Source organism: Mastacembelus armatus, chromosome 22, assembly GCF_900324485.2.
Source record: "Mastacembelus armatus chromosome 22, fMasArm1.2, whole genome shotgun sequence".
NCBI lineage: Eukaryota > Metazoa > Chordata > Actinopteri > Synbranchiformes > Mastacembelidae > Mastacembelus > Mastacembelus armatus.
In genome coordinates this window covers 20,615,397-20,639,457 of record NC_046654.1, presented here as the reverse complement: position 1 = coordinate 20,639,457, position 24,061 = coordinate 20,615,397, and the positions used below count along the sequence as shown (strand labels likewise).

Here is a 24,061-nt window from a genome sequence, read left to right as displayed (position 1 = left end):
ACCATCATTTGTTTCTCTGATTGGTTTACTCTGCATCCATTGGCCTGCCCCCTGGAATTCGAGCTCAACCAAAGAGATTCCAGACTAATTGTTTGTACAGAATAGAAAAAGAGTTGGTCTGGCTGGCCAAGTTACCAGAAAGCTGCTATAAACTGTTATCTTATCACTCCCTGTTGGTTCACAAGCAGGGTCACGTTTTACAGTTATTTTTCCCTGATGTCCACACTTTTGACATTGTTTAAATCTAAATCCTAGAAATATGCCATATTACTGATTTACTTATTCATTTATAGTTTTCAGTCAAAAGGTAATAAAAATAATGTGTAAATGGGTGAAACTAACTAACTAAGTCACTGACAGTAACCCAGCTGCATCAAGTCTCCCATTACAGTAAGCCAGCATGTGCAACTTAGTCACGTAAAGCCTTGTCAACATCAGTATAGGAAGAAGTACTGAGATCCTTTGTAATAATACTCACAAGGAAAAGTTTGCATTTAAATATTTAGTTATGTAAACGTACAAAAATATTAGCAGCCAAATATACCTGCAGTCCCAATAGTAATCGTACTCAATATCACATCTTTAAATAATTGATTTCATATTATTGGATCTTATTTATTGATGCATTGGATTAGATTAGATTAGATTAGATAAACTTTATTGGTCCACAAGGGAAATTTCTTATAAATAAATAGAATAGAAAAATATGAGCAGAAAATACAACATTTGAATAAGTACAATATACACACAGATTAAAGTAAATATACACTATATACAAACATAAATAGTCAACACCACAGAAAAGACTCTGGTGGAGGATGGTGTAGTCATCTGCTGCAAGGGGGGAGTTATAAAACAGAAGGATGGAGAACGGTATGAACGAAGTCACTGTGACAGCGGAGCTGGATGAGTCTGTTGGAGACTGAGCTCCTCTGACCCTCTATGATCTGGTGAAGTGGGTGTGAAGAACTGTCCATGATGGAGAGCAGTTTGTCCAGTGTCCTCCTGTCCCTCACTGACTCTAACCTGTCATGTCCCTGCCAATAATGTGTCCTACTTTCCAGATCAGTTTGTTGATCCGACTGATGTCCCTCATGGTGGTGCTGCTCCCCCAACTGCCCACAGCAAGTCCAGCGTGCTGTTCAAGTGAACCCCGAGGTATTTGTGTGATCCACTGGAATCCTCTTCCTCCTGAAGTCCACCACCAGCTCCTTGGTCTTGTCCACATTAAGGAGCAGGTGGTTGGCCTGGAACCACTCCAAAAAGTTTCCGATCAGTGTTCTGCCTCCTGCCCATCCCTGATACACCCCACCACTGCAGAGTCATCAGAGAACTTCTGCAGGTGGCAGGACCCAGATCTGTACTGGAAGTCTGAGGTGTATAGGGTGAGGAGAAAAGGAGACAGGACAGTCCCCTGTGGTGCCCCCACATTACTGATCACAGTATCAGACAGGGAGCTCCCCAGCCACACAGACTGGGGCCTGTCAGACAAGTAATCAGCAATCCAGGAGACAGTGGAAGAGCTGACACCCATCCTGAGCAGCTTCTCACGCATCAGGAAGGGCTGAATGGCGTTAAAGGCACTGGAGAAATCAAAGAACATGATCCACAGTGACCTTCCCACCGTCCAGGTGAGAGTGAGCACGCTGCAGCAGGTAGATGCATCGTGCACACAAACATGAGGCTGGTATGCAAACTGAAGAGGGTCCAGGGCAGAGGCCACCAGGGGTCTGAGTTGGACGAGTCTCTCCAGGACCTTCAAAATGTGTGATGTCAGAGCAACATGTCTGAAGTCGTTGAGGCCAGATGGGATGGGCCTCTTGGGCACTGTCACTATGCAGGATGTTTTCCATAGCACCGGTATCCTTTCCAGCTTCAGACTCAGGTTGAAGATGAGGTGCAGGATCCCAGAGAGCTGTGCAGCACAGGTCTTCAGGACCCGGGGGTTGACAAGGTCCGGGCCTGGTGCCTTGCCTTGGTGGACTCTCTCCAGCTGTCTTCTCACCTGGCCAGGTGTTACTTAGTGCAGGTTTCATCAGTGGGGGTGGGAGTTGGGGGGGAGCAGAGGTGTCCGGCAGGAAGGGTTGTTGGAGTGTTGTGAATTGGCCGTCTGGGGAGGTGTAAGGACTGGAGCTGTGGGGGAAGGGCCAGCAGGGGGTCCAGAGCTGAATCTATTGAAGAAAGCATTCAGCTCGTCGGCTCTGTCTGGGTCGGCCTCCAGCTGCCGAGCTTTGGTGTTAAAGCCAGTGATCTCCTTCATGCCCTTCCACACGTCCCGGGTGTTGTTCTGCTGTCCTTACACCCCCAACTTCACCTTGAGTTGCCACTGTATCCTCTTCAACTCGTCCTTATCTCCAGATCTGAAGGCCCGCTTCTTCTGGTTCAGCAGTTCCTTCAGTTGGCTGGTGATCCAGGGCTTGTTGTTTGGATAACAGCGGACAGTCCTTGTGGGGATAACTGTATCCTCACAGAAGTTGATATAATCCGTGATGCAGTCCGTCAAATTGTCAATGTCATTCCCATGGGACTGGCAGAGCACCCTCCAGTCTGTGGTCTCAAAGCAGTCCTGAAGAGCCTCGCTAGTCTCCTGACTCCACCTCCTCACGGTCCTTGTGGAGACAGGCTGCCTCTTCACTGCAGGGACATACTCAGGTGTTAATAGCACCAGGCTGTGATCAGACCTTGCCAGGGGGGACAGGGCAGTGGCAGAGTATGTGTCCTTTGTACTAGCATACAGCAGATCCAGAGTTTTATTGTCCCAGGATGTACAGTAAACAACCTGATGAAAAGTGGGCAAAACTGAGTCCAGGGTGACATGATTAAAATCTCCAGAGATGACTATCAGGGCCTCTGGGTGTTTGACCTGTTGCCTAGCAACATTGGCGTAGTTCACATCACTAGCTGCCGCTTCGTCCGCTAAGGGAGGTATGTACAAAAAACCACAGAGAATTCTCTTGGTAAATAATACGGACGCGTTTCCACGGCCAAAAGTTCAATGTCCGGTGTACAGACGCACTCGTACACGGTGGTATGACCCGGATTGCGCCACCTCTCGTTCACAAACACAGCAATCCTGCCGCTGTTCTTTTTACCACTCAGGAGCGTGTGTCAATCTGCCCGTACAATCTTAAAGCCAGGTATAGATGCACTGTGGTCCGGGAAGTCCGCGTGCAGCCAGGTCTCCTTTAAAACACATGATGCTGGTCGCGGCGTACTCCCTCTGGGTCCGAACAAGCGCGCACAGTTCGTCCATCTAATTTCCCAACGACCTCACGTTCCCCATGATGATAGACAGAACCGCGGGTCTGAATTTCCTCCTCCGCTCCCTCACTTTTGGCCCCAGCACGGCATCCCTGGCACCTCCTCTGTAGTTCCATGGGAATTTCGGGCCTTGCTCCGAGCAGCACTGGGGGCTTGAAAAGCGCTAACAGGTGCTCCCGTGTGTACAAAAACAAAGAGCCACTCTGCTGAGCGCTACAGTCTAACACAAAAAGGCCCGAAAGAAAGAGAAAAAGCAGGTAGAAATGCCCACAAACCATGACGATAGGTTTATTGAGCCAAGTTATTAACGTTAAAATAGAAAAAGCTAAGAGAACACACTAAGAAAAAATTAAAAGTGTTGACAAACACGGGAACTACTGGTGACCTGCTGCCACTCTCTCAGGCACAAGACTGCAATGTTATATATTATTTTGTTCATCACTTTTAATGTTGCGGCTGCTAAAGGTGGAGTTAATCTTAACTGACATATATACAATATATATTTAGACATATAAATAGCATTCTTATCTGTAAATATTTGTAAATTTGTAAAATGTTTAATCTCTGCACACATTTTGCACATTCTTTATATTTTTCATTCTTTGCACCTTACTGTTGTCCTGTAGCTGTGGTAACAATTGAATTTCCCCACTGTGGGATCAATAAAGAATTATCTTATCTTATATGATCTGAGTGACTTCACATGCTATGAGGTAGCTCATGCATTTCACACTGAGGATCATTAAAGTTTTAAGATTACAGTGTACTGTAACTGACTTCAAAAAGTAACTAATAACTAACATAAAATAACATAAAATAAATATAGTGGAGTAAGTACAATATTTTCATCTGAAGTCAAAGTGTGAAATAGAAAAATACATCAAGTACAATACTTGAATAAATGTGCTTAGTCATTTTTCACAATTGCTTAGAATATCCAGTTTGTCCTGATGCTTGTGCCAAAGGAAAGGTCACAGGGTTATTAAAATCTAACAGGTTCATGGCCTGCCCAGATTCATACATTGAGGTCCAGCGACTGTAGACCAATCCTTGAAGGCAAACATGACTCATAATAATTACTATTCATAGCAAGCAATGTTGAACATGATTCATAAAAGATTTAATCCAAAATTGTGTGAGTGTGTGCGTGCATGTGCATCCCAGTTTGTACCTGTGCTGCTGTAGAAGGCTAAACGAGATGTGGTATGGAACTTCTGGATGAGAAATTGGGATAAGGAGATGCGATCATCTGTGCTGAGGGACTCATCACCGCTCTTCCAGTATAGCATCAGGTCTTCATCTGTGTAGGCATCTGCAAAATATCACACAGTCAAGTTAAATCTAATCATGGACTCATGTTCAACATTTATATCACTAGTCCAAAATGACTGTAACCATGGGACAAAATTGACACAAATCATCATAAAAATACTAAAAAAAAAAAATCAGTAAAGGTACTGTATGTAATTACTGTATATATTTTTTTTATTTAAACACTGCTCAGGTTTTCCACAGTTGCTATTTTTACTGTAGGTTAGCAATTGATGTCTGTACATGTCATGAAGTGGATTTTCTGTTTCCGGTTTGGACATTTATTTTGGTGCTTGTATTTCCTGGACTGTCTGATTTAGTTAGAGGTAACTCTATGTTGATTAGTTAGGATTGGTTTAACCTGTGTTCTGCTGAGCTTTTGTTTCGAGTGTATATATACCACCTAGTTTCTTTTGTTCGTTGCTGGAGGATTAACGTTGTTTCTTGGTACGCCAAGTGACGGAGTTTATGTTTTTGTCTGTACACCTGTAGGCTTATCAGATTATCAGAACAAGGACTTCTGGTTGTGCCCTGCTCAAAATATAAGACTTGTGGTAACCAAGCTTTTTCTATTGCGGAATAGTCTGGAAGTTAGACCTGTAAACCCAGTGGAGCATTTTAAATCTCTTCATAAATCTTATCTGGTCAGAAAGGCCTTATAATGATGTATGTGTTTGAATATATGTGTGATTGTGATTGTATGTACATAAAATGCCTTATGCCTTGTTTTGACTTGCACATACTTGTTTTCTTGCAAATTCTTTTTTTGTGTTTTCAAGTCTTTCACTGCAAAGCAGTTGGTGATTCATCAGCTTGGATGTGATCCTCTGACCCTGCACGTGGTGATAAATCAGTGCACTTCATTTACCCTTAACAACTTTGTCTGACAACAACCTGAGGCACAACTTCAAAACATAAAGCCACACTTAAATTAGTTAATGAGTTAAATCTAAAAAAATAACATTTAAACACATAATTTCGGTGTATTGTGTATATTAAGGAAAACAAACTATAGGGTCTTGATTTTTAAGGGTGGAATGGATTCCCTTGAATTTATATTTGATATCTGCTCACCCTAAAACAATCTCTATGGTTCTTGACTAGCCTGCTGTATTGCCATTTTGTGATAGAGGCACAAATGAAATAATTTACTCACAACTCTCCAGCTCCAGTGAGCAGGTCTGAGAATCCAGAGGAAAGCGGCTAAAGTCCATATTACAGGCTGCCGTCACCGTCACTCTGTTCAACAAAAAACAGAGACGTGATAAGAACTGCCATTGTGCTGCATACACTCACTAAAATCACTCTGACTTCCCAGTCTTTTTGCCCTGTCTCCAGTTATGGCTCCTTGTCCTGCTTCAAATCTTAAATTCTTGATTGCAGTTTTACCAAATGAGAGATTTCTCCTCTAAACTTCCCCAGTGATACAGGTACTTCAGGCCCAATTTGATTGAATCAACTGTTTCCTCATAAAATGACAACTACATGAGAAAAACATGAAATCAGAACAGAAATTTATTTCTCCATTGTTCTCCCCTATTAATCACCTTAATTTGATCACTGATCTCCCCATTGGAGGTTCATATACAGTATTATAATGCTGTAGCAAACCTCCATAAAGTCACTATATGAAGCAAAAACTTTTACCCCCAAGCATCAGGAGGATTTTGTTCACCACCCATAAAACAATTATTAATATAAGGATAAAACTTAAAGGAAAACGCTGAAGCATATTTAGTTCAGGTTAACCCTCAGGGGTCGACGAACGCACCGGCGTGTTTTGTGGCCTCTTCTCCTGATAACACTAAAATTAACTTAAATTACTCTGTCAGTTTTGACTGTACAGACAAGCGCAATATATCATTCAAATCTGTAAAGGGTCTAGTTTTATTTGTATACTGAAAGCTCTGAAAGTGAAGTGCTCTATTGGAATAATATGGTACTGTGAGTCTTTAAGGTATGAAGGAGCTTGATCATGAAAGGATTTATAAGTGAGAAGAAGGATTTTAAACTCTATTCTGTATTTTACAGGGATCCAATGAAGAGAAGCTAATATGGGAGAAATGTGATCTCTTTTGCTAATTCCTGTCAGAACTCTGGCTGCAGTATTCTGGATTAACTGGAGGTTTTTTATTGAGATACTGGGACATCCAGATAGTAATGAGTTACAGTAATCTAGCCTTGAGATAACAAATGCATGGACTAGTTTTTTTTGCATCATTTTGAGACAGGATGTTCCTAATTTTGGCAATGTTGTGCAGGTGAAAGAAGGCAGTTCTAGAGATTTGTTTGATGTGTGAGTTAAAGGACATGTCCTGGTCAAAAATAACTCCAAGGTTTTTCACAGTAGTGCTGGAGGCCAGGGCTATGCCATCTAAAGTAGCTATAATTTTAGAAAAGCTATTTCTGAGGTTTTTAGGCCCAAATACAATAACTTCTGTTTTCTCTGAATTTAAAAGTAGAAAGATACTGATCATCCAGGCCTTTATGTCAGTTAGACAGGCTTGAAGTCTGGTTAACTGCTTTGTGTTAACAGATTTCATAGATCGATACAGCTGAGTGTCATCTGCGTAGCAGTGGTAATTAATAGAGTGCCTCCTAATAACTTTGCCCAAAGGAAGCATGTACAAGGTGAACAGATCAGTCCTAGCACAGAACCTTGTGGAACTCCATAACTAACTTTTGTTCAAGTGGAAGGTTCATCATGGACATGAACAAACTGGAATCTGTCTGATAAATAAGATTGGAGCCATTTTAATGCTGTTCGTCTTATACCAGTCACATTCTCCAGTCTCTGTAATAAGATGTTGTGGTCAGTAGTGTCAAATGCAGCACTAAGGTCTAGGAGGACAAGTATAGAAACAAGTCCGTTATTTGAGGCTAAGAGAAGATCTTTGGTGACTTTTAACAGTGCTGTTTCTGTACTATGATGTGCTCTAAATCCTGATTGAAAATCTTCAAATAGTTCATTCCTGTGTAAGTGATCTGATAGCTGCTTAGCAACAGCTTTTTCTAGGATTTTAGAAATAAATGGCAGGTTGGATATTGGTCTATAATTAGCCAAGACTCCTGGATCAAGACTAGGCTTTTTGAGTAAAGGTTTGATTACTGCAGTCTTAAAGGCCTGTGGTACGTAGCCTGATACTAGAGATAAATTTACCAAGTCTAATAAAGATGAGTTAATTAATAGCATGGTGTCTTTAACCCATTAGATCGACCCCAGAGCGGATCCGTTCTGAAAGTTGTATGTCCAGACATTTCACCAAAGATTGTCACACAAATTTGAATACAATCTAACAAATTTTATATCTAATAAAAGCTTAAAGACTCACGATTCAAATGGTATAAAGCAATTGAATAATCACAGTGACTACAATTTCTTAATATTTAACAACAGTACAAATACAGTACAATACCTAGTTCTTACCTTTCTGTCGTGTTACTTCATACGTGTACTCAAACATGGAGTGTCGCATATCATTTTGTTCGTTAGAATCCATAGAACAAAGAAGATTAAGCAGTCTAAGAGACACAATGAGAAGCAACTACTGATGTGAATTTAGAGAGATCTATAGGAGAGAAGCAGTCTAAACATAACTGAGGTCTTACAGATGATTGAAGAGGTACTGTAGTAGAAGATTAATTTATGGCAGCTATAGGAAACATCTGCTGAATTTGATCTCTAATAGTTGTGATTTTATTTGTAAAGAAACTCATAAAGTCATCACTGCTGAGAGCTAAGGGAACACATGGCTCAACAGAGCTGTGACTTTTTGTCAGCCTGGCTACAGTGCTGAAAAGAAACCTGTGATTGTTCTTATTTTCCTCTATTAGTGATGAACAGTATGCGTTTCTGGCTTTACAGTGAGCTTTTTTATATGTTAATAAACTGCTTTTCCAGGCTAGATAAAATTCCTCTAAATTTGTGGAACGCCACTTCCTTTCCAGCATTCGTGATGCCTGCTTTAAGGAATATGTAAACTGTGCCGTGGAGCTAATCTCCTTTGATTCACTAATTTCATTTTCAGAGGGGCCACAGTATCAAGAGTTTCACGCAGTGAGGCTACAGCACTGTCAACAATATGATCAATTTGGTAGGGAGTAGGATTGAGGCAGCTGCCCTCCACTGTGTTGGCACATGGCATAGATGTAAATAAAGATGGAATCATTTTCTTAAATTTATTAACAGCACTGTCAGATAACATCTGCTGTAGAGGAATTTTCTTCCGAACGATGCATGATCCATTATCTTAAATTCAAAAGTTATTAAAGAATGATCTGACAAAATAGGATTTTGGGGAAAAACTATTAAATGTTCAATTTCTATGCCATATGTCAGATCAAGATCAGTGGAGTGATTGAAACAGTAGGTGGGCTTAACATTTTGAGTGAAACCAGTTGAATCTAATATTGAATTAATGTATTGCTGAGACTATTATTTTCAACATCTACATGAACGTTTTCAAGTTTGGATGTGAGCGGTTAAGCGTTAACTTCTGATTTATTTGATTTAAATTATTCGAGGGGCAGACACAATCTCTATGTGGTTTGAGGGAGGTGACAGTTCTAAGGAAACCGCAGAGAGGCTTTTTTGACTCTGCGTCACGGTCCCCACTCTGGATTGTCAAACTTTAGGTTGGCTAATAAACTTGGCCAGATCTCTAGAGATGAGGGCTGCACCAATTGTCTATGAAGCCCACATTGTTTGCTGGACACCACCTAGACAGCCAGTGATGGAATGACGAGGACAAGGAAACTTGGATGAAAAAACAATGGAGAAAACAATGAGACTAATAGTAGCATGAGGGCACGCAGGAAAATACTGCATAGAGGTAACTTGATTAATTGAAAGTGACTACTATTGTTAACTCTGGTAACCCATACTCGAAATTCCCCTCTGCATTTAACCCACCCGAAGTGCACATACACAGCAGTGAACACACGCGCACACACACACACACACACACACACACCACCCAGAGAAGTGGGCAGCTATTTGTCAGGTTCCGGAAAATCAGAGGACCAGAAATGCCACACACTAGAATGCTTGTAACGAGTTTATTTTCAAAACAACGAGGGGCTGGAGGCTTGAATGGAGACCGAGGAGTATAGCATGAAGATTCCGGGGAAGTCGGCAGCTGTATGGCTTGCACCTAGGCCCACACCGGGTAAGTCCACGGGGAGTCGAGGTTGATGGAGGAAGAACCGGGGCTGGGTCCGCAGAGCAATATCTGGCGGTGCAGTGTAATCTTGGTCAGGGATCCGGGTAGCGGCAGAACACAAACATTGATTCCTTGGGCATAAAGAAAAACACTTCCAAAACAAAACTCAGGTAAACGGTGGAGGGCAAAACACTCTGATCAATTCTTCTTTAAAGTCTTTCAGGTCAAAAATACATAAATCAGTTCTCTTTAAATCCTCACGCCGTTCCTCAGAAACTGAAAAGAGGTAATACTTCACGGGAAATACCAGGAGGAGTGGGACGGCGTGAGTCGATCCAATGCCTAGGACCGGAAACGTAGCTCCTTAGTGCGATCGGACGGCGAAGCTGGAGAGACGTCTCGGCGTAGTTCTTCGATTGGCGAAGCAGACAATCCCGCACTTGACTGTGGTGACCGAGGAGGATATATGCGGAGAATCCTGAAAGAGAGACAGGTGAATGGAGTAGACTACTAATCACCGGAAGTCCGGGAAGCCCAGACGCACGGGGAAAATTCCAAAACAAGAGACGGCTGGGAATCTATGTTCCCAGTCGTGACACTATTGCTGCGGCACCCGGGGAGCAGTTGGGGGTTCGGTGCCTTGCTCAAGGGTCTCACCACTGCTGGCTATTCACTCCCCCCCACCGACAATTCCTGCTGGTCCTGAGACTTCCAACTTCCAGGTTACAAGTCCGACTCTCTATCCTTTAGGCCACGACTGCCCCATTTTAATTATTAGTATTAATAAATATCCCTGCATTTTTAGTATTTTAAGCTCATACACAAAGGCTGGACTGTAATGTTACTTTCACCTGTGCGGTTTTTTGCTCCCTGGTTTCCCTCCCCTGTTTGTCTCTCTTCTGTGTGTTTGAGTATATGTACATTGGGGAGGCAACAAAGTGATGAGCCACACCCAATGGCCATCTAAACATCAGGAGAAGCCATATATAAGACCGCTCTCTTCTACACCCAGTTGCGAGATCATATTGTGACCTTTGTTGATCCCAGATGTCGCACCTCTCTCCTTGTATTTCCCAAAGTTTCCTGTTCAGCCACTCTCTCTCCAAGTAACCTGGTTCCTGTTCCCATGGTATGTACTCACCTGTCCCTTCGCATTTCCTGGATCCTTGTTACCTAGTTAAATAGTACTCATCTGCCTCTCTGTGAGTCCCGGATTGCTGTCTGTTCATACAACTTCTCCCTTTGTGTGTTCTAATCATTTACTTTTTTCAATTTCATCTCTACTTTTAGACTTGACTTAGACCTAGTTCAGTACTGGTTTACTATTCCTACCTTCAGTCTTTGGTCTCTGATTTTAAATGATTTAGTTACATTAGTATCATCATGATTGAAGTAAGTAAACAAGAATAAAAGTTCAACGTTTTGAAAATGATGAAATGAGAAACCGACAGTTGAAATTTTTTTTCCACACCTTGTTTGAGGGTATCTTTATCAGTGGTCCAGGATGTTTTGAATTTTGGATGAATAGCTGCAGCAACCAACTCTGGGTCTGAAATCATTTTCCTAAACTGTTTCCTCAGACCGTCAAGCATGGCATCAATGAGAGGCTTGCAAAATCTCAATGACGATCTTGCTTTGTGATTGTAGAGAGCAGCCATCCAATCTGAATGTTAGATTCTCCTTGCAGTATATGATTGCCTTCGCAACAGGTACCATGGTGTTGGTATATTCAAAACGTAATGTCAGCTGGACTGTACCTGACACAACACAAAAAGAAAAACCAACAAAATATTTCTTTAAATCATCTATATTAGAAGCAGGCATACTTAATTTAACATATAAATTATTCAGAATGTGGAGAAACTGGAGAGGAAACTCCAGCTCCAATGTGCAGTGGAGGAACAACACGGGTGGCTAGCTGTTGCATACTATGGCCATTTTCAATTGACGTAGAGATGGGTGCCAGGGGCTACCTCCAGTGGTGGGAGAGATGCCTAATCTCATTGGACAGCTACCGCCTGCCTTAAGATGGGCAGCCCCCTATCCAATTAGATGCTGTCCCGCTACAGCCTGCCTGCTTCATTTGATGCATGGAACTTAGGGATTCATCCTAACAAGTGGGCTGTAAACTTGTGCACCACGGAAAGCAAAAAAGTTATGCCCCCAGCACTATGCCTGGGATGATGGAACATTAGGACTATGACATCAGGGATAACAGACAATCTACAAGACATTAACAATGTCCACAAAACAGCAATTATCAACAACAAACTCCTGAAGCGAAGAATTGACATCTCGACTCTCCAGGAAACACGACTTCATTCATCAGGCTCACTTTGGGAAAAGGACTACACCTTTTTCTGGTGGTGAGGAAAGCCCCCTGAGGAAACCAGGGATTACGGAGTGGGTTTTGCTGTCAGGAACATTCTGCTAGGCACGATAGTACCCCTCACAGGTGGCTCAGAGAGGATCCTAGCTCTCTGCCTGTCTGCCTGCACACATCCGTGGGACCTGTCCACCTTGTGAGTATGTATGCCCCAACAAGTTTTATGAAGAACTTGAGGTGACGGTGAAAAACATCCCAACCGTGAACAGCTCTACCTGCTTGGTGACTTCAATGCAAGAGCTGGAGCAGATAACTCCTGGCCATCCTGCCTGTGGCATATGGTTCTACACATACCACCACCTGTGCATTACCAATACATACATTCAGTCCAAACCCATTTACAAAGTCTCATGGAGACATCCACGTTCAGGTCACTGGCATCAGCTAGTTTTGATCATAACAGGAATTGCTGATCTCAGAGGCATCCTCCAAACATGCAGTACAGTCTGTGACATGGACCACTCCCTGGTGTACTGCAGAGTCAACCTACAGGCAAAAAACATACACAGGGAGCCCCCCGTAGTGACAGCAGTAAAATAGCTGACACAACCAAAGTGGCAACCTTCCTCTGTGCCTTAGAGGATTCCTCCACCTGCGTCAGTCCTGAACTGCCCAGCAGTATTGGGACAGCCAATACCATACCATTACCATCCATAGCACATCCTTGTCAGCTTTTGGTACAAAGCTGAGAAGGTCAAATGACTGGTGTGAAGCCAACTCAATAGAAATGACTCCGATTATAGAAGAAAATTGTGCCACCCTCACTAACTACAGATCCACCCCTAGTGAACTGACTCTACAGGCCCTCAAATTTTCAAGGAAGAAAATCCAACAAGCGGTTCGATGTTGTGCCAACAGTTATTGGTTACAACTTTGTAGCAGCAGTCAATCAGCTGCTGACTCAGGCAACATCAAATTGTTGTACGACGGCATCAAAAAGACCCTTTGACCATCGCCTCACACTAATGCCCTGCTCTAATCGGCCACAGGAGAAACCATTACCGACCGCTCCAAGCAACTAGACTGCTGGGTGGAACACTACTCGGAGCTCTATGGCAATGATAACACTGTTTGTGAAGCACCACTCAGTAATGTACAGCACCTACCTGTAATGGAGGAACTAGACATGGAACCAAAAACCGAGGAGCTAAGCAAAGCCATCAACAGTTTGATCTGCAGAAAAGCACCAGGCAGCAATGGGATAGCTGCCGAAATCGTCAAGTGTGGAAAATCTGCCCTCCTGCACAAACTCCACAGGCTACTCTGTCTGTGTTGGAAGGTGTTGTCCCACAGGATATGAGAGATGCAAACATCATTACATTCATTGTATAAGAACAAAGGAAACAGCAGCGTCTGCAACAACTACAGTGGCATCTCTCTACTTAGCATTCACCGGTAAGCTCTTTGCTAGAGTTGCACTAAATAGACTTCAGGTCCTCTCAGAGAAGCTCTACCCAGAGTCACAGGCAGGTTTCCGAGCTGGACCATCCACTTTGGATATGATCTTCTCACTGAGACAACTGCAGGAAAAGTGCAGAGAGCAGTGAATACCACTCTACATGGCCTTCATCGATCTTACTAAAGCATTCGACCTCGTGAGCAGAAGCATCCTTTTCCAACTGGTCGAACAGAAAGCCCTCCAAAACTTCTCCGTATACTCCAGTCCTTCCACACCAACACAAATGGCACATTCCACTTTGATGGGACCACCTCAGACCCTTTCAAGATCTGTTGCGACATCAAATGGATGCGTGTTGGTGTGTACATTGTTTGGGATATTTTTCTCCCTCTTGCGGCAAGCCTTTGGTACATCAACTGAGGGAATCTACCTATACACAAGCACAGATGGCAAACTATTAAACCCCTCCTGACTAAAAGCAAAAACAAAGGGAAAACCACTTATCATCTGTGAGGTGCTTTTGCAGTGTGCTATCACACAGCAGTGATAGCACACTCCCAGGAGCACCTGCAGACCCTCATTGATCTTTTTAGTCAAGCATGCCATGACTTCAACCTGACCATCAGCCTGAACAAGATCAAAACTTTCGGATAGGGAACTGATTCTCCCACCTCCATTACAATTATCAACCACACACTTGAAGCTGTAAGCAGTTTCACCTATCTTGAGTCCACCATCACTAACAACCTTTCACTCACTGCTGAAGTCAGCAGCCATATCGAAGAAAGAGCCTGTACTTTTACATGTATTTGTACATGTTTTACATACATCCAGAATATGGGACAACAGCAAACTCATAACCTACACCAAGGTACAGGTGTACAAATCCTGCATAATCAACACACTCTTGTGTGGCAGTGAACCCTGGACCCGATATTCACATCATGAGTAGAGGCTAAACACCTTCCACCTGCACTGCCTGAGACGCATTGGCTGGAACATGTCCACCATATGGACGATGGCCAACTGCCAAAGGACATCCTTTACACTGAACTCCTATCTGGCAAAAGGCGAGTTGGCCACCCACTGCTTCGCTATAAGGATGTCTACAAAAAAGCTCTCAAATCATTTAAGATCAATCAAACCACCTGGGAACCTGGGAAGATGCCGTGCAAGACTCATCACTGGTAGCGGACTGCAGGTTTATGAAACCACCCTGTCTCAAAAATGAGAAACAATAAGACAGTACGGCAAAGATACAGTGGGTACGGAAAGTATTCAGACCCCTTTAAATTTTTCACTCTTTGTCATTGCAGCCATTTGCCAAAATCAAAAAAGTTCATTTTATTTCTCATTAATGTCCACTCAGCACCCCATCTTGACAGAAAAAAACAGAAATGTAGAAATTTTTGCAAATTTATTAAAAAAGAAAAACTGAAATATCACATGGTCATAAGTATTCAGACCCTGTGCTCAGTATTGACTAGAAGCACCCTTTTGAGCTAGTACAGCCATGAGTCTTCTTGGGAGTGATGCAACAAGTTTTTCACTCCTGGATTTGGGGAGCCTCTGCCATTCTTCCTTGCAGATCCTCTCCAGTTCTGTCAGGTTGGATGGCGAACGTTAGTGGGCAGCCATTTTCAGGTCTCTCCAGAGATGCTCAATTGGGTTTAGGTCAGGGCTCTGGCTGGGCCAGTCAAGAACGGTCACAGAGTTGTTCCGAAGCCACTCCTTTGTTATTTTAGCTGTGCGCTTAGGGTCATTGTCCTGTTGAAAGGTGAACCTTCGGCCCAGTCTGAGGTTCTGACCACTCTGGAAGAGGTTTTCTTCCAGGATATCTCTGTACTTGGCCGCATTCATCTTTCCTTCAATTGCAACCAGTCGTCCTGTCCCTGCAGCTGAAAAACACCCCCACAACATGATGCTCCCACCACCATGTTTCACTGTAGGGATTGTATTGGGCAGGTAATGAGCAGTGCCTGGTTTTCCCCACACATACCGCTTAGAATTAATGCCAAAAAGTTCAATCTTGGTCTCATCAGACCAGAGAATCTTATTTCTCATAGTCTGGGAGTCCTTCATGTGTTTTTTGGCAAACTCTATGCGGGCTTTCATGTGTCTTGCACTGAGGAGAGGCTTCCGTCAGGCCACTCTGCCATAAAGGCCCGACTGGTGGAGGGCTGCAGTGATAGTTGACTTTGTGGAACTTTCTCCCGTCTCCCTACTGCATCTCTGGAGCTCAGCCACAGTGATCTTTGGGTTCTTCTTTACCTCTCTCACCAAGGCTCTTCTCCCACGATTGCTCAGTTTGGCTGGACAGCCAGGTCTAGGAAGAGTTCTGGTCCTTGGCCAACCTTGGCCAGACTGTGCCTTGCCACAATTCTGTCTCTGAGCTCCTTGAGCAGTTCCTTCGACCTCATGATTCTCATTTGCTCTGACATGCACTGTGAGCTGTAAGGTCTTATATAGACAGGTGTGTGCCTTTCCTAATCAAGTCCAATCAGTTTAATTAAACACAGCTGGACTCCAATTAAGGAGCAGAACCATCTCAAGGAGGATCAGAAGAAATGGACAGCATGTGAGTTAAATATGAGTGTCACTGTAAAGGGTCTGAACACTTATGACCATGTGATATTTCAGTTTTTCTTTTTTAATAAATTTGCAAAAATTTCTACATTTCTGTTTTTTTCTGTCAAGATGGGGTGCTGAGTGTACATTAATGAGAAATAAAATAAATTCTTTTGATTTTGGCAAATGGCTGCAATGACACAAAGAGTGAAAAATTTAAAGGGGTCTGAATACTTTCCGTACCCACTGTATGTTAAATGTAAATGTATTCAATATGCTGCTAGCAAATGTAATCAAAGACAAATTACATTTCATAGCAAAACATAAATGAGAATGCAGTTTAGTTTTATAGGAATGCAATTTTTAGGATACAGGGGTACAAGCCCTTCTCATACACCCTTCGCACACTCCCGCTCTCTCTCTCGCTCTCTCATACACACACGCTCGGCACAGGATTGAAACCACTGCATTCCTGATGCAACGCCACTTCCAGGCAAAGATCCCGTGGTAAAAAAGTGTGACACTTTGAATCACTACAATTGTATATATGTGTTTGTTTTCACTGTACATATAAACACATTTTAGTGTTGATTTAACACGTGATTTTGGTGTGTATACATGTACATACTGTCAAAATATCTGATCCTCCAGCACAAAAGTCAGTTTTTTTATTTTATTTACCTGAAGTTTTATTATGTGCAGAATCTCACAGCAGAAGTTAAAAGTAATTCCTATCTTAACCTTACACTACAGCTTTAAAAGGGATTGAACTCCAGTCTCTTAAAGTGAAAGTGAAGCGTTGTTCACCTCAGCCAAACCTTCCGTATCGTACCTGGGTGTTACTTTGGTAAAAGGCACAACCTCATTCATTAAAAATAAATAAATAAATAAATAAGTTACAGACCTCAAACTGTAGAGGACATGTCCATCAGGAAAGACACGCAGCATGATGTTGTCGGTGGTGGTGTCATGAATAAAGGACCTCTTAGAATGGACAAAAAAGACATCGGGGACCCAGATCTTTTTCACCAGTCGACCATCAAATGTCATGCTCTTGTTGGTGCTGCTAGAGAATGACAGACGCTCGTCCTTCCAGTAGTGCCTCAGGTACAGGGTCATAGTGAAATCCTGGTAGAATTACAATGCACACAAAAGATGTTCATAAATCCCCCAAATGTTTGCCATTAATCCAGTACTTTTGTCTGTAGTGTCATTTTATAAAAATCACAATCTTAAAAGTTTAAAGAAAACAAAAAATACATTTCGCAAGTTCTAACCCATGCCCAACAACATCACATCCAAGTTCAAACTGTTTAAAGAGAATTTTTTCACTGGAACATTTAAGCGAAATAGTTTTGTTCAACATCAGTAATTTTTGGTACTTTGGAGGAACAGACTGGACAAACTGATCAAGAGGGCCACCTCTGTACTAGGATATCCCCTAGACCCAGGGGAGATGGTGAAAGACAGGAGGATATTGGCTAAGCTAACATCCCTGCTGGAGAAGGACTCTCATGAGATTCTGGCAGCACTGGGCACCTCTGTTAGCAACCAGACTGCTTCATTCCAAATGTGTGAAGCAGCGCTACCGCAGGTTCTTCCTGCTGCTGTCAGGACCGGCACTGCTCCTGATAGCCCCCCGAGTTAACCTCAACACCTATAGACTGAAAAAAATTGTAAATATATAATATGCCAGAGTCAGATTTTACTTTATATATTTTTTCCATTTTTAATATATTGTTATTGTAAATAGCTTCTTTTTAATTTTTCTATTCTGCTCCTATTTTTTATCTTGTGCCTTACTTGCTGCTGTGGCTATGTGAATTTCCCCACTGTGTGATAAATAAAGGTTCTTCTTCATCTTCTACAATTGTAGGAAAATGGTATATTGAATTTGTTATTATTTGTCAAACCTTTTGTGAGTCATTTCACAGCACTGTAATCAGCACAAACTGGGCTACCATAATATGTGAGTAGCATGTTTATACGATTGTGTTTTTGAGAAAACAGTGTTAATGCATGGTTAGTGAAAAACTAAAACTAAGTCACTGAAATAAGCAACGTGTTAATTTCGTTGACGAAATATTTTCGTTGTAATTTTCATCAACGACACGTTTTTACTGACGAAAACGAGATGATAACTAAATAAAAATTAAGTGATGATGAGTTACCAACGATCTTCTCTTAGCCTCAGATAATGGACTTGTTTTAATACTTGTCCTCCTAGACCTTAGTGCAGCATTCGACACCATTGACCACAACATCTTATTACAGAGACTGGAGCATGTGATTGGTATCAGAGGAACAGCGTTAAAGTGGCTCCAATCCTATTTATCGGACAGATTCCAGTTTGTTCATGTCCATGATGAACCTTCCACACGAACAAAAGTTAGTTATGGAGTTCCACAAGGCTCCGTGCTAGGACCAATTCTGTTCACCCCGTACATGCTTCTTTAGGATATGTCATTAGGAAGCACTCTATTAATTACCACTGCTATGCAGATGACACTCAGTTATATCTATCTATTAAACCTGTTAACACAAACCAGTTAACCAGACTTCAAGTGTGTCTAACTGACATAAAGGCCTGGATAACCCAATATCTCCATAAAAAGCCTCCAATTAAGCCAGAATGCCGCAGCCAGAGTCCTGACAGGATCTAGCAAGAGAGATCATATTTCTCCTATATTGGCTTCTCTTCATTGGCTCCCTGTAAAATATAGAATAGAATTTAAAATCCTTCTTCTCACATACAAATCCCTTCATAATCAACCTCCTTCATACCTCAAAGACCTCATAGTACCATATTATCCCAATAGACCACTTCGCTCTCAGAGTGCAGGTCTACTTGTGGTTCCCAGAGTTTCCAAAAGCAGAATGGGAGGCAGAGCCTTTAGTTATCAAGCTCCTCTCCTATGGAACCAGCTCCCAGCCTGGGTTCAGGAGGCAGACACTCTCTATACTTTTACTCTCTATACTTTTAAGGCTAGACTTAAAACCTTCCTCTTTGACAAAGCATATAGTTAGGGCTGGCTTCAGGCAACCCTGAACCATCCCTTAGTTATGCTGCTATAGGCCTAGACTGCCCGAGGACCATCGGTGCACTGAGCTCCCCTACCCTAACCCCCCCCTTTCCTTCCCCTCCCCTCTCTTCTCTCCTCCCACCTCATGTATATTCCACCACTGAATGTTACTAACCTTGTGCTCTCTCTCTCCCCTAGTTTGTGCTCTCTCCCTCTCTCTCTGTTCTCTCTGTACCTTCTGCAGGTGTCCCTGGTCCTGGAGCTGTATATCGCTGATGTGCAGTTACTGGTCCCACCAACCTGCAGTGTCTATTTGTTGTTTATTGTTGCTGTTCTTTTCTCTCTGCTCTATCCACTCACCCCAACCGGTCGAGGCAGATGGCCGCCCAAACTGAGCCCGGTTCTGCTGGAGGTTTTTTCTTCCGTTAAAGGGAGTTTTTCCTCTCCACTGTCGCCAAGTGCTTGCTCCTAAGGGAATTGTTGGGTTTTTAGTTTTAGTTTTTGTAAAGTGCCTTGAGATGATTTGTATTGTGATTTGGCGCTATACAAATAAAATTGAATTGAATTGAATTGAATGACGAAAACTCTAATTAAAATATATTGACATTTAACTAATGAAAATGAGACGAAAATGTGAGTGAGACGTTTTTGGAAAAGATCCAATCAGAATTAATCTTGTAAGACATGTAAGACTCACGCGCACATTTGAAAAGTAACTGATCCACCCGACGACGCGGGATGCGCGAGTACACAACATCATCGTGTATACATTGGGTGTCTGTGTGACTTAAACTATAATAAAATGGAAACAGCTGAGAGAAAACACAGAGAAGATATATGGGTCAGTTTCACGTTTGATGTCAAGACAAACAAGACTTTGTGTAAACCACGTGGAGCAGTTTTTCTTTTAAATATTTTGGAGTTGCACTTTTGCTTTAAAGAATGAAGAATGTCATATGCAAGTTATAAACAATGCATATCGAATTGTTTGTCTTTTATGAAAAGGCCATATTCCACATATTTAATGAAACATGTTTTTATTTAATTTTAAGTTATTTTGTATATTACAATAGTTTAACTAAATTACACTTAAATTAAACCCAATATATTTTAGTCGACTAAGTCTACAGTAGATTTAGTCGAGACTAAAACTAATCGAGACAAAAATAACTTATAGAGACTCTATAAATAACTTATAGAGACTAAAATAACTTATAGACTAAAACTAAAACAAAGCAGATGACTAAAATATGAGTAAAACTAAAATTGCATTTTAGTCAAAAGACTATGACTAAAACTAAATTAAAATCTGCTGTCAAAATTAACACTGGACCATAACACATGTGTGTTCTGTATGTGTTTTATGGCCTTATTTCACCTTAGTTCACAAGACTTTTTAGAACAGCATCTTGTAGCCTAAAGTGTTTGCTTCAAAATGATGTGAAAGTCATCTTGTTCATTCATTCACAGAAAACAATACACTGATTTAAATTTTCGAAGACATTTTTTTAGTAGAAAAGGAATATGCAAGAAGGCATGCCTGATCATGAATAATCAAGTGATTTACCTGAGAAGACAAAGACCCGCACAATACGCTGCATAATGAGCCTTTCAGTCAGGTACATGGCTGAGAAGGAATTACTTCAATGCAGATGCAAATGCAAACATTGCATCTGAGTCGTGTTTTTCCTCTGACAAGAAAGTAAACTCTTCATCGCTGTCTGGAACCATACAAAGCACTTCTTCACTCGCGTAGAGTGCCAACATCCAAACGCCCAGAAAAAGTGAGTAAATTCTATGATGAAGCTTGATGTTTTATGCCATTTCTTGGGGGCGTGTACATAATTACCTGGCTCACCTCAGATCATTTCTACATGAACAGTGTGCTCAGTGTGAGGCAGGATCACATTAGCTATAATGAGGTGAGACAGGAGAAATCATGCCACTCCTTACTTTTATACAGATTACATAAAAGGAGATGATTTATCATCGACTTGAATTGTTTCATTTAAAAGAAGACATTTCAAGTTTTCTATACATTTATTTCTCATGTCTTTGAGGCAAGTATTCACTGAGATTCTGGTTGTTTCATTTACGTGTCTGTGAATTGAGATGACAGAAAGAGAAGACAGAGAGCACACCATCTGCTTTCTTTATTTTACAAAAGCACAGCGTTCTGTTGTTCTTATGAGTGTATACAAATAAAACTAGACCCTTTACAGATTTGATTGATATATTGCTCTTATCTGAATGGTCAAAGCTGACAGAGTAATTTAAATTCTTTTTGGCATTATCAGGAGAACATGCCACAAATGCGCCAGCGTGTTCATTGACTCCTGAGGGTTAAATACCATTTTATATATAACATTTAAGCTCGCCCTATTGTTCTGTCTTCTCCTTTTGGAGATCCCACTATCACAGTAGTTCTCCACCAGACAGGAACTAAATTATTATTATTGAAAAATAAAACCTTTTATTTTCAATCTTAGACATCACTTTCTTCTTGACCTCATACCCAGTGTCCAAACCTAATATGATGGCCCATATTTAATGCTCATACCGCAATGAGGTATATACATGAACTGTAGTAATACAGTGGTCCAGCCATAATAGTGTGCCATGCCTCTCTTATGTACAGGTAAATAAAAATATCATCCAAAAGTTGATTTATTTCAGTAATTCAATTCAAAAAGTGAAAATTATATATTATATAGACTCATTACACACGGACTAATATATTTCAAGTGTGTGTTTCTCTTTATTTTGATTATAATAACTTACAAATAAAGAACACACCAAATTCTGTATCTCAGAAAATTAGAATATTACTTGAGACCAACATAAAAGGATTTTTAACAGAGAAATGTTGGACTTCTTAAAAGTATGAACATGTATAACATTCAATAGTTGTTCATGGCTCCTGTTGCATGAATTACTGCAGCAATGTGGCATGGCATGGAGGCCATAGAGAATCTATGGGGTTTAGGTCAGGGGATTTTCCTGGGCAATCAAGCACAGGGACACTATGGTCATGGACACTATGACACTTTATTCTACAATACCAACCAGTAATTGGTACTTTTGGCAGTGTGTGCCAAGTCCTGCTGGAAAATGAAATCAGCATTTCCATAAAGCTGGTCAGCAGAGGCAAGCATGTAGTGTTCTTAAACTTCCTGGTAGACGGCTGTGCTGACCATGGACCTGATAAAACAGTGGACCCGCAGATGACATGGCTCCCCAAACCACCACTCACTGTGGAAACTTTACACTGGACCTTAAGCAACTTGGATTTTGTGCTTCTCCTCTCTTCCTCCAGACTCTGGGACCTAGACTTCCAAATGAAATGTAAAATATACTTTCATCTGAAAAGAGGACTTTGGACCACTAAGCAACAGTCCTGTCCTTTTTGTGTGTTGCTTGTGCACTGTCAAGTCAGCAGTTTTCCCCATGATTGTGTGGCCTACTGAACCAGACAGAGACCATTTAAAGGCTCAGAAAACCTTTGTAGGAGTTTTGAGTTAATTAGCTGATTAGAGTGTGACACCATGAGTCTCCAATGTTGAACTTTTACACAATATTCTAATTTTCTGAGACACTGAATTTTGGGTTTTCATCAAGTTATAATCAAAATTAACACAAACACTTGAGATATATCAGTGTGTGTGTGTGATGAATCCACATGAGTTTTACTTTTGGAATTGAATTACTGAACTAAATCAACTTTTTGATGATATTCTAATTTACTGAGATGCATCTGTATGTATAGCTGTATGTGGGCAAAAGCACTTTATTCTACAATAGAAGATTATTACCTTCACATAACTGAACCAGGTGGTTAGCAGATAATGAGTTCACATCAAAAATGTCCGCATTTACTGTATATGCCTTATGTGGCCTCGCCGGCAACTACGTTAACCGTGACGACCGGTAATATTTGTGTTTTCCCTGAATCCTGGAATTTCCAGGAGAAAAGGGAAAAACGATTCTGTCCTGCATTTGGGTCCTGTCTCTCCTTCCTCCTTCCAGCACCCCAACATATAACATATGACACTTGTGACCCGGCAATCCACCTACAATACAGTATATTCAAGCTAAGTGGCAATATTAGGGTCAAGCAATATTCCTCGCTGTTAGACACTGTGGGCTAGCAATGTCATCCAGAGAGGGTATGGGACAGCCAGTGATTTCTTGGGCAGGTTTTTCCTGTGTGTCACTGTAATGGAAAAATTAGTTTTAATGATTGATTATTCTCACTGATTATGATTGTTACTGTTTCTTACTGTATTCTTGTTTTTTTAGGTTTCACAGGTTTTCATTTACAGGTTGATTCACAGAGTTCACTAACACTTGTGTTTTTCATAATCATATCTGATGTTTATGTTCTTCCTGACCTAGTATAGTCTGACACTAAGGGACACAGTGTTCTCAAGGATGTTGGTGAAGAGTATCTGGGAGAAAGGTTCCTTAGGACACTAGGTGTGAGGAAGGGACAAGTACATCAGAGCGTGACCAGGATGGAGGGTTAACTGTGGAATGAGAATATAGAGATTTAGAATAAAGCCTTATTAGGGAATCACTTTGTAGAACAATAGGGAAGTACAGACTTAATTATCTGATTATGCGAATAATTATTTGCATTTACTTTGCATGTCTGTATAAGTAGCGGCCTCAGCCTAGTAGGGGCTGGGGAACTGGGGAACAACATGGGAAGACTCTGATCAATTGTGTTCAATTATGTTTGCTCCTTTCCTGCAAGAAATATATTCATAAAAGACAGTCGGTCTGCACTCTCTTTATTGCTCATCCAACGGTTGTTTTGCCACAACAGTCACTGAGCAGTTTGTATAACAGACAGTGATGCAATATGTGTAAACACTCTATGGTGCTGTAGTAGAAGGCCTCCATCAGCTTCTCCTCCATATGGTTCCTTCTCAGCACCCTGAGGAAGTGG

General features: G+C 41.6%; 1 protein-coding gene across 2 annotated transcripts in view; it reads right to left on the bottom strand.

Moving 5' to 3' along the window:
- gabrr2a (gamma-aminobutyric acid type A receptor subunit rho2a) overlaps positions 1-24,061 on the bottom strand; it is a 98,769-nt gene that overhangs the window by 37,562 nt on the left and 37,146 nt on the right. For both annotated transcript variants that reach the window (XM_026302227.1, XM_026302235.1), the window contains exons 4-6: positions 16,992-17,215; positions 5,729-5,811; positions 4,433-4,573 (exon numbers count right to left, since the gene is read on the bottom strand). In XM_026302227.1, coding sequence (XP_026158012.1) covers positions 4,433-4,573; positions 5,729-5,811; positions 16,992-17,215 — 448 coding nt within the window. The remainder of the gene's footprint in view (positions 1-4,432; positions 4,574-5,728; positions 5,812-16,991; positions 17,216-24,061) is intronic.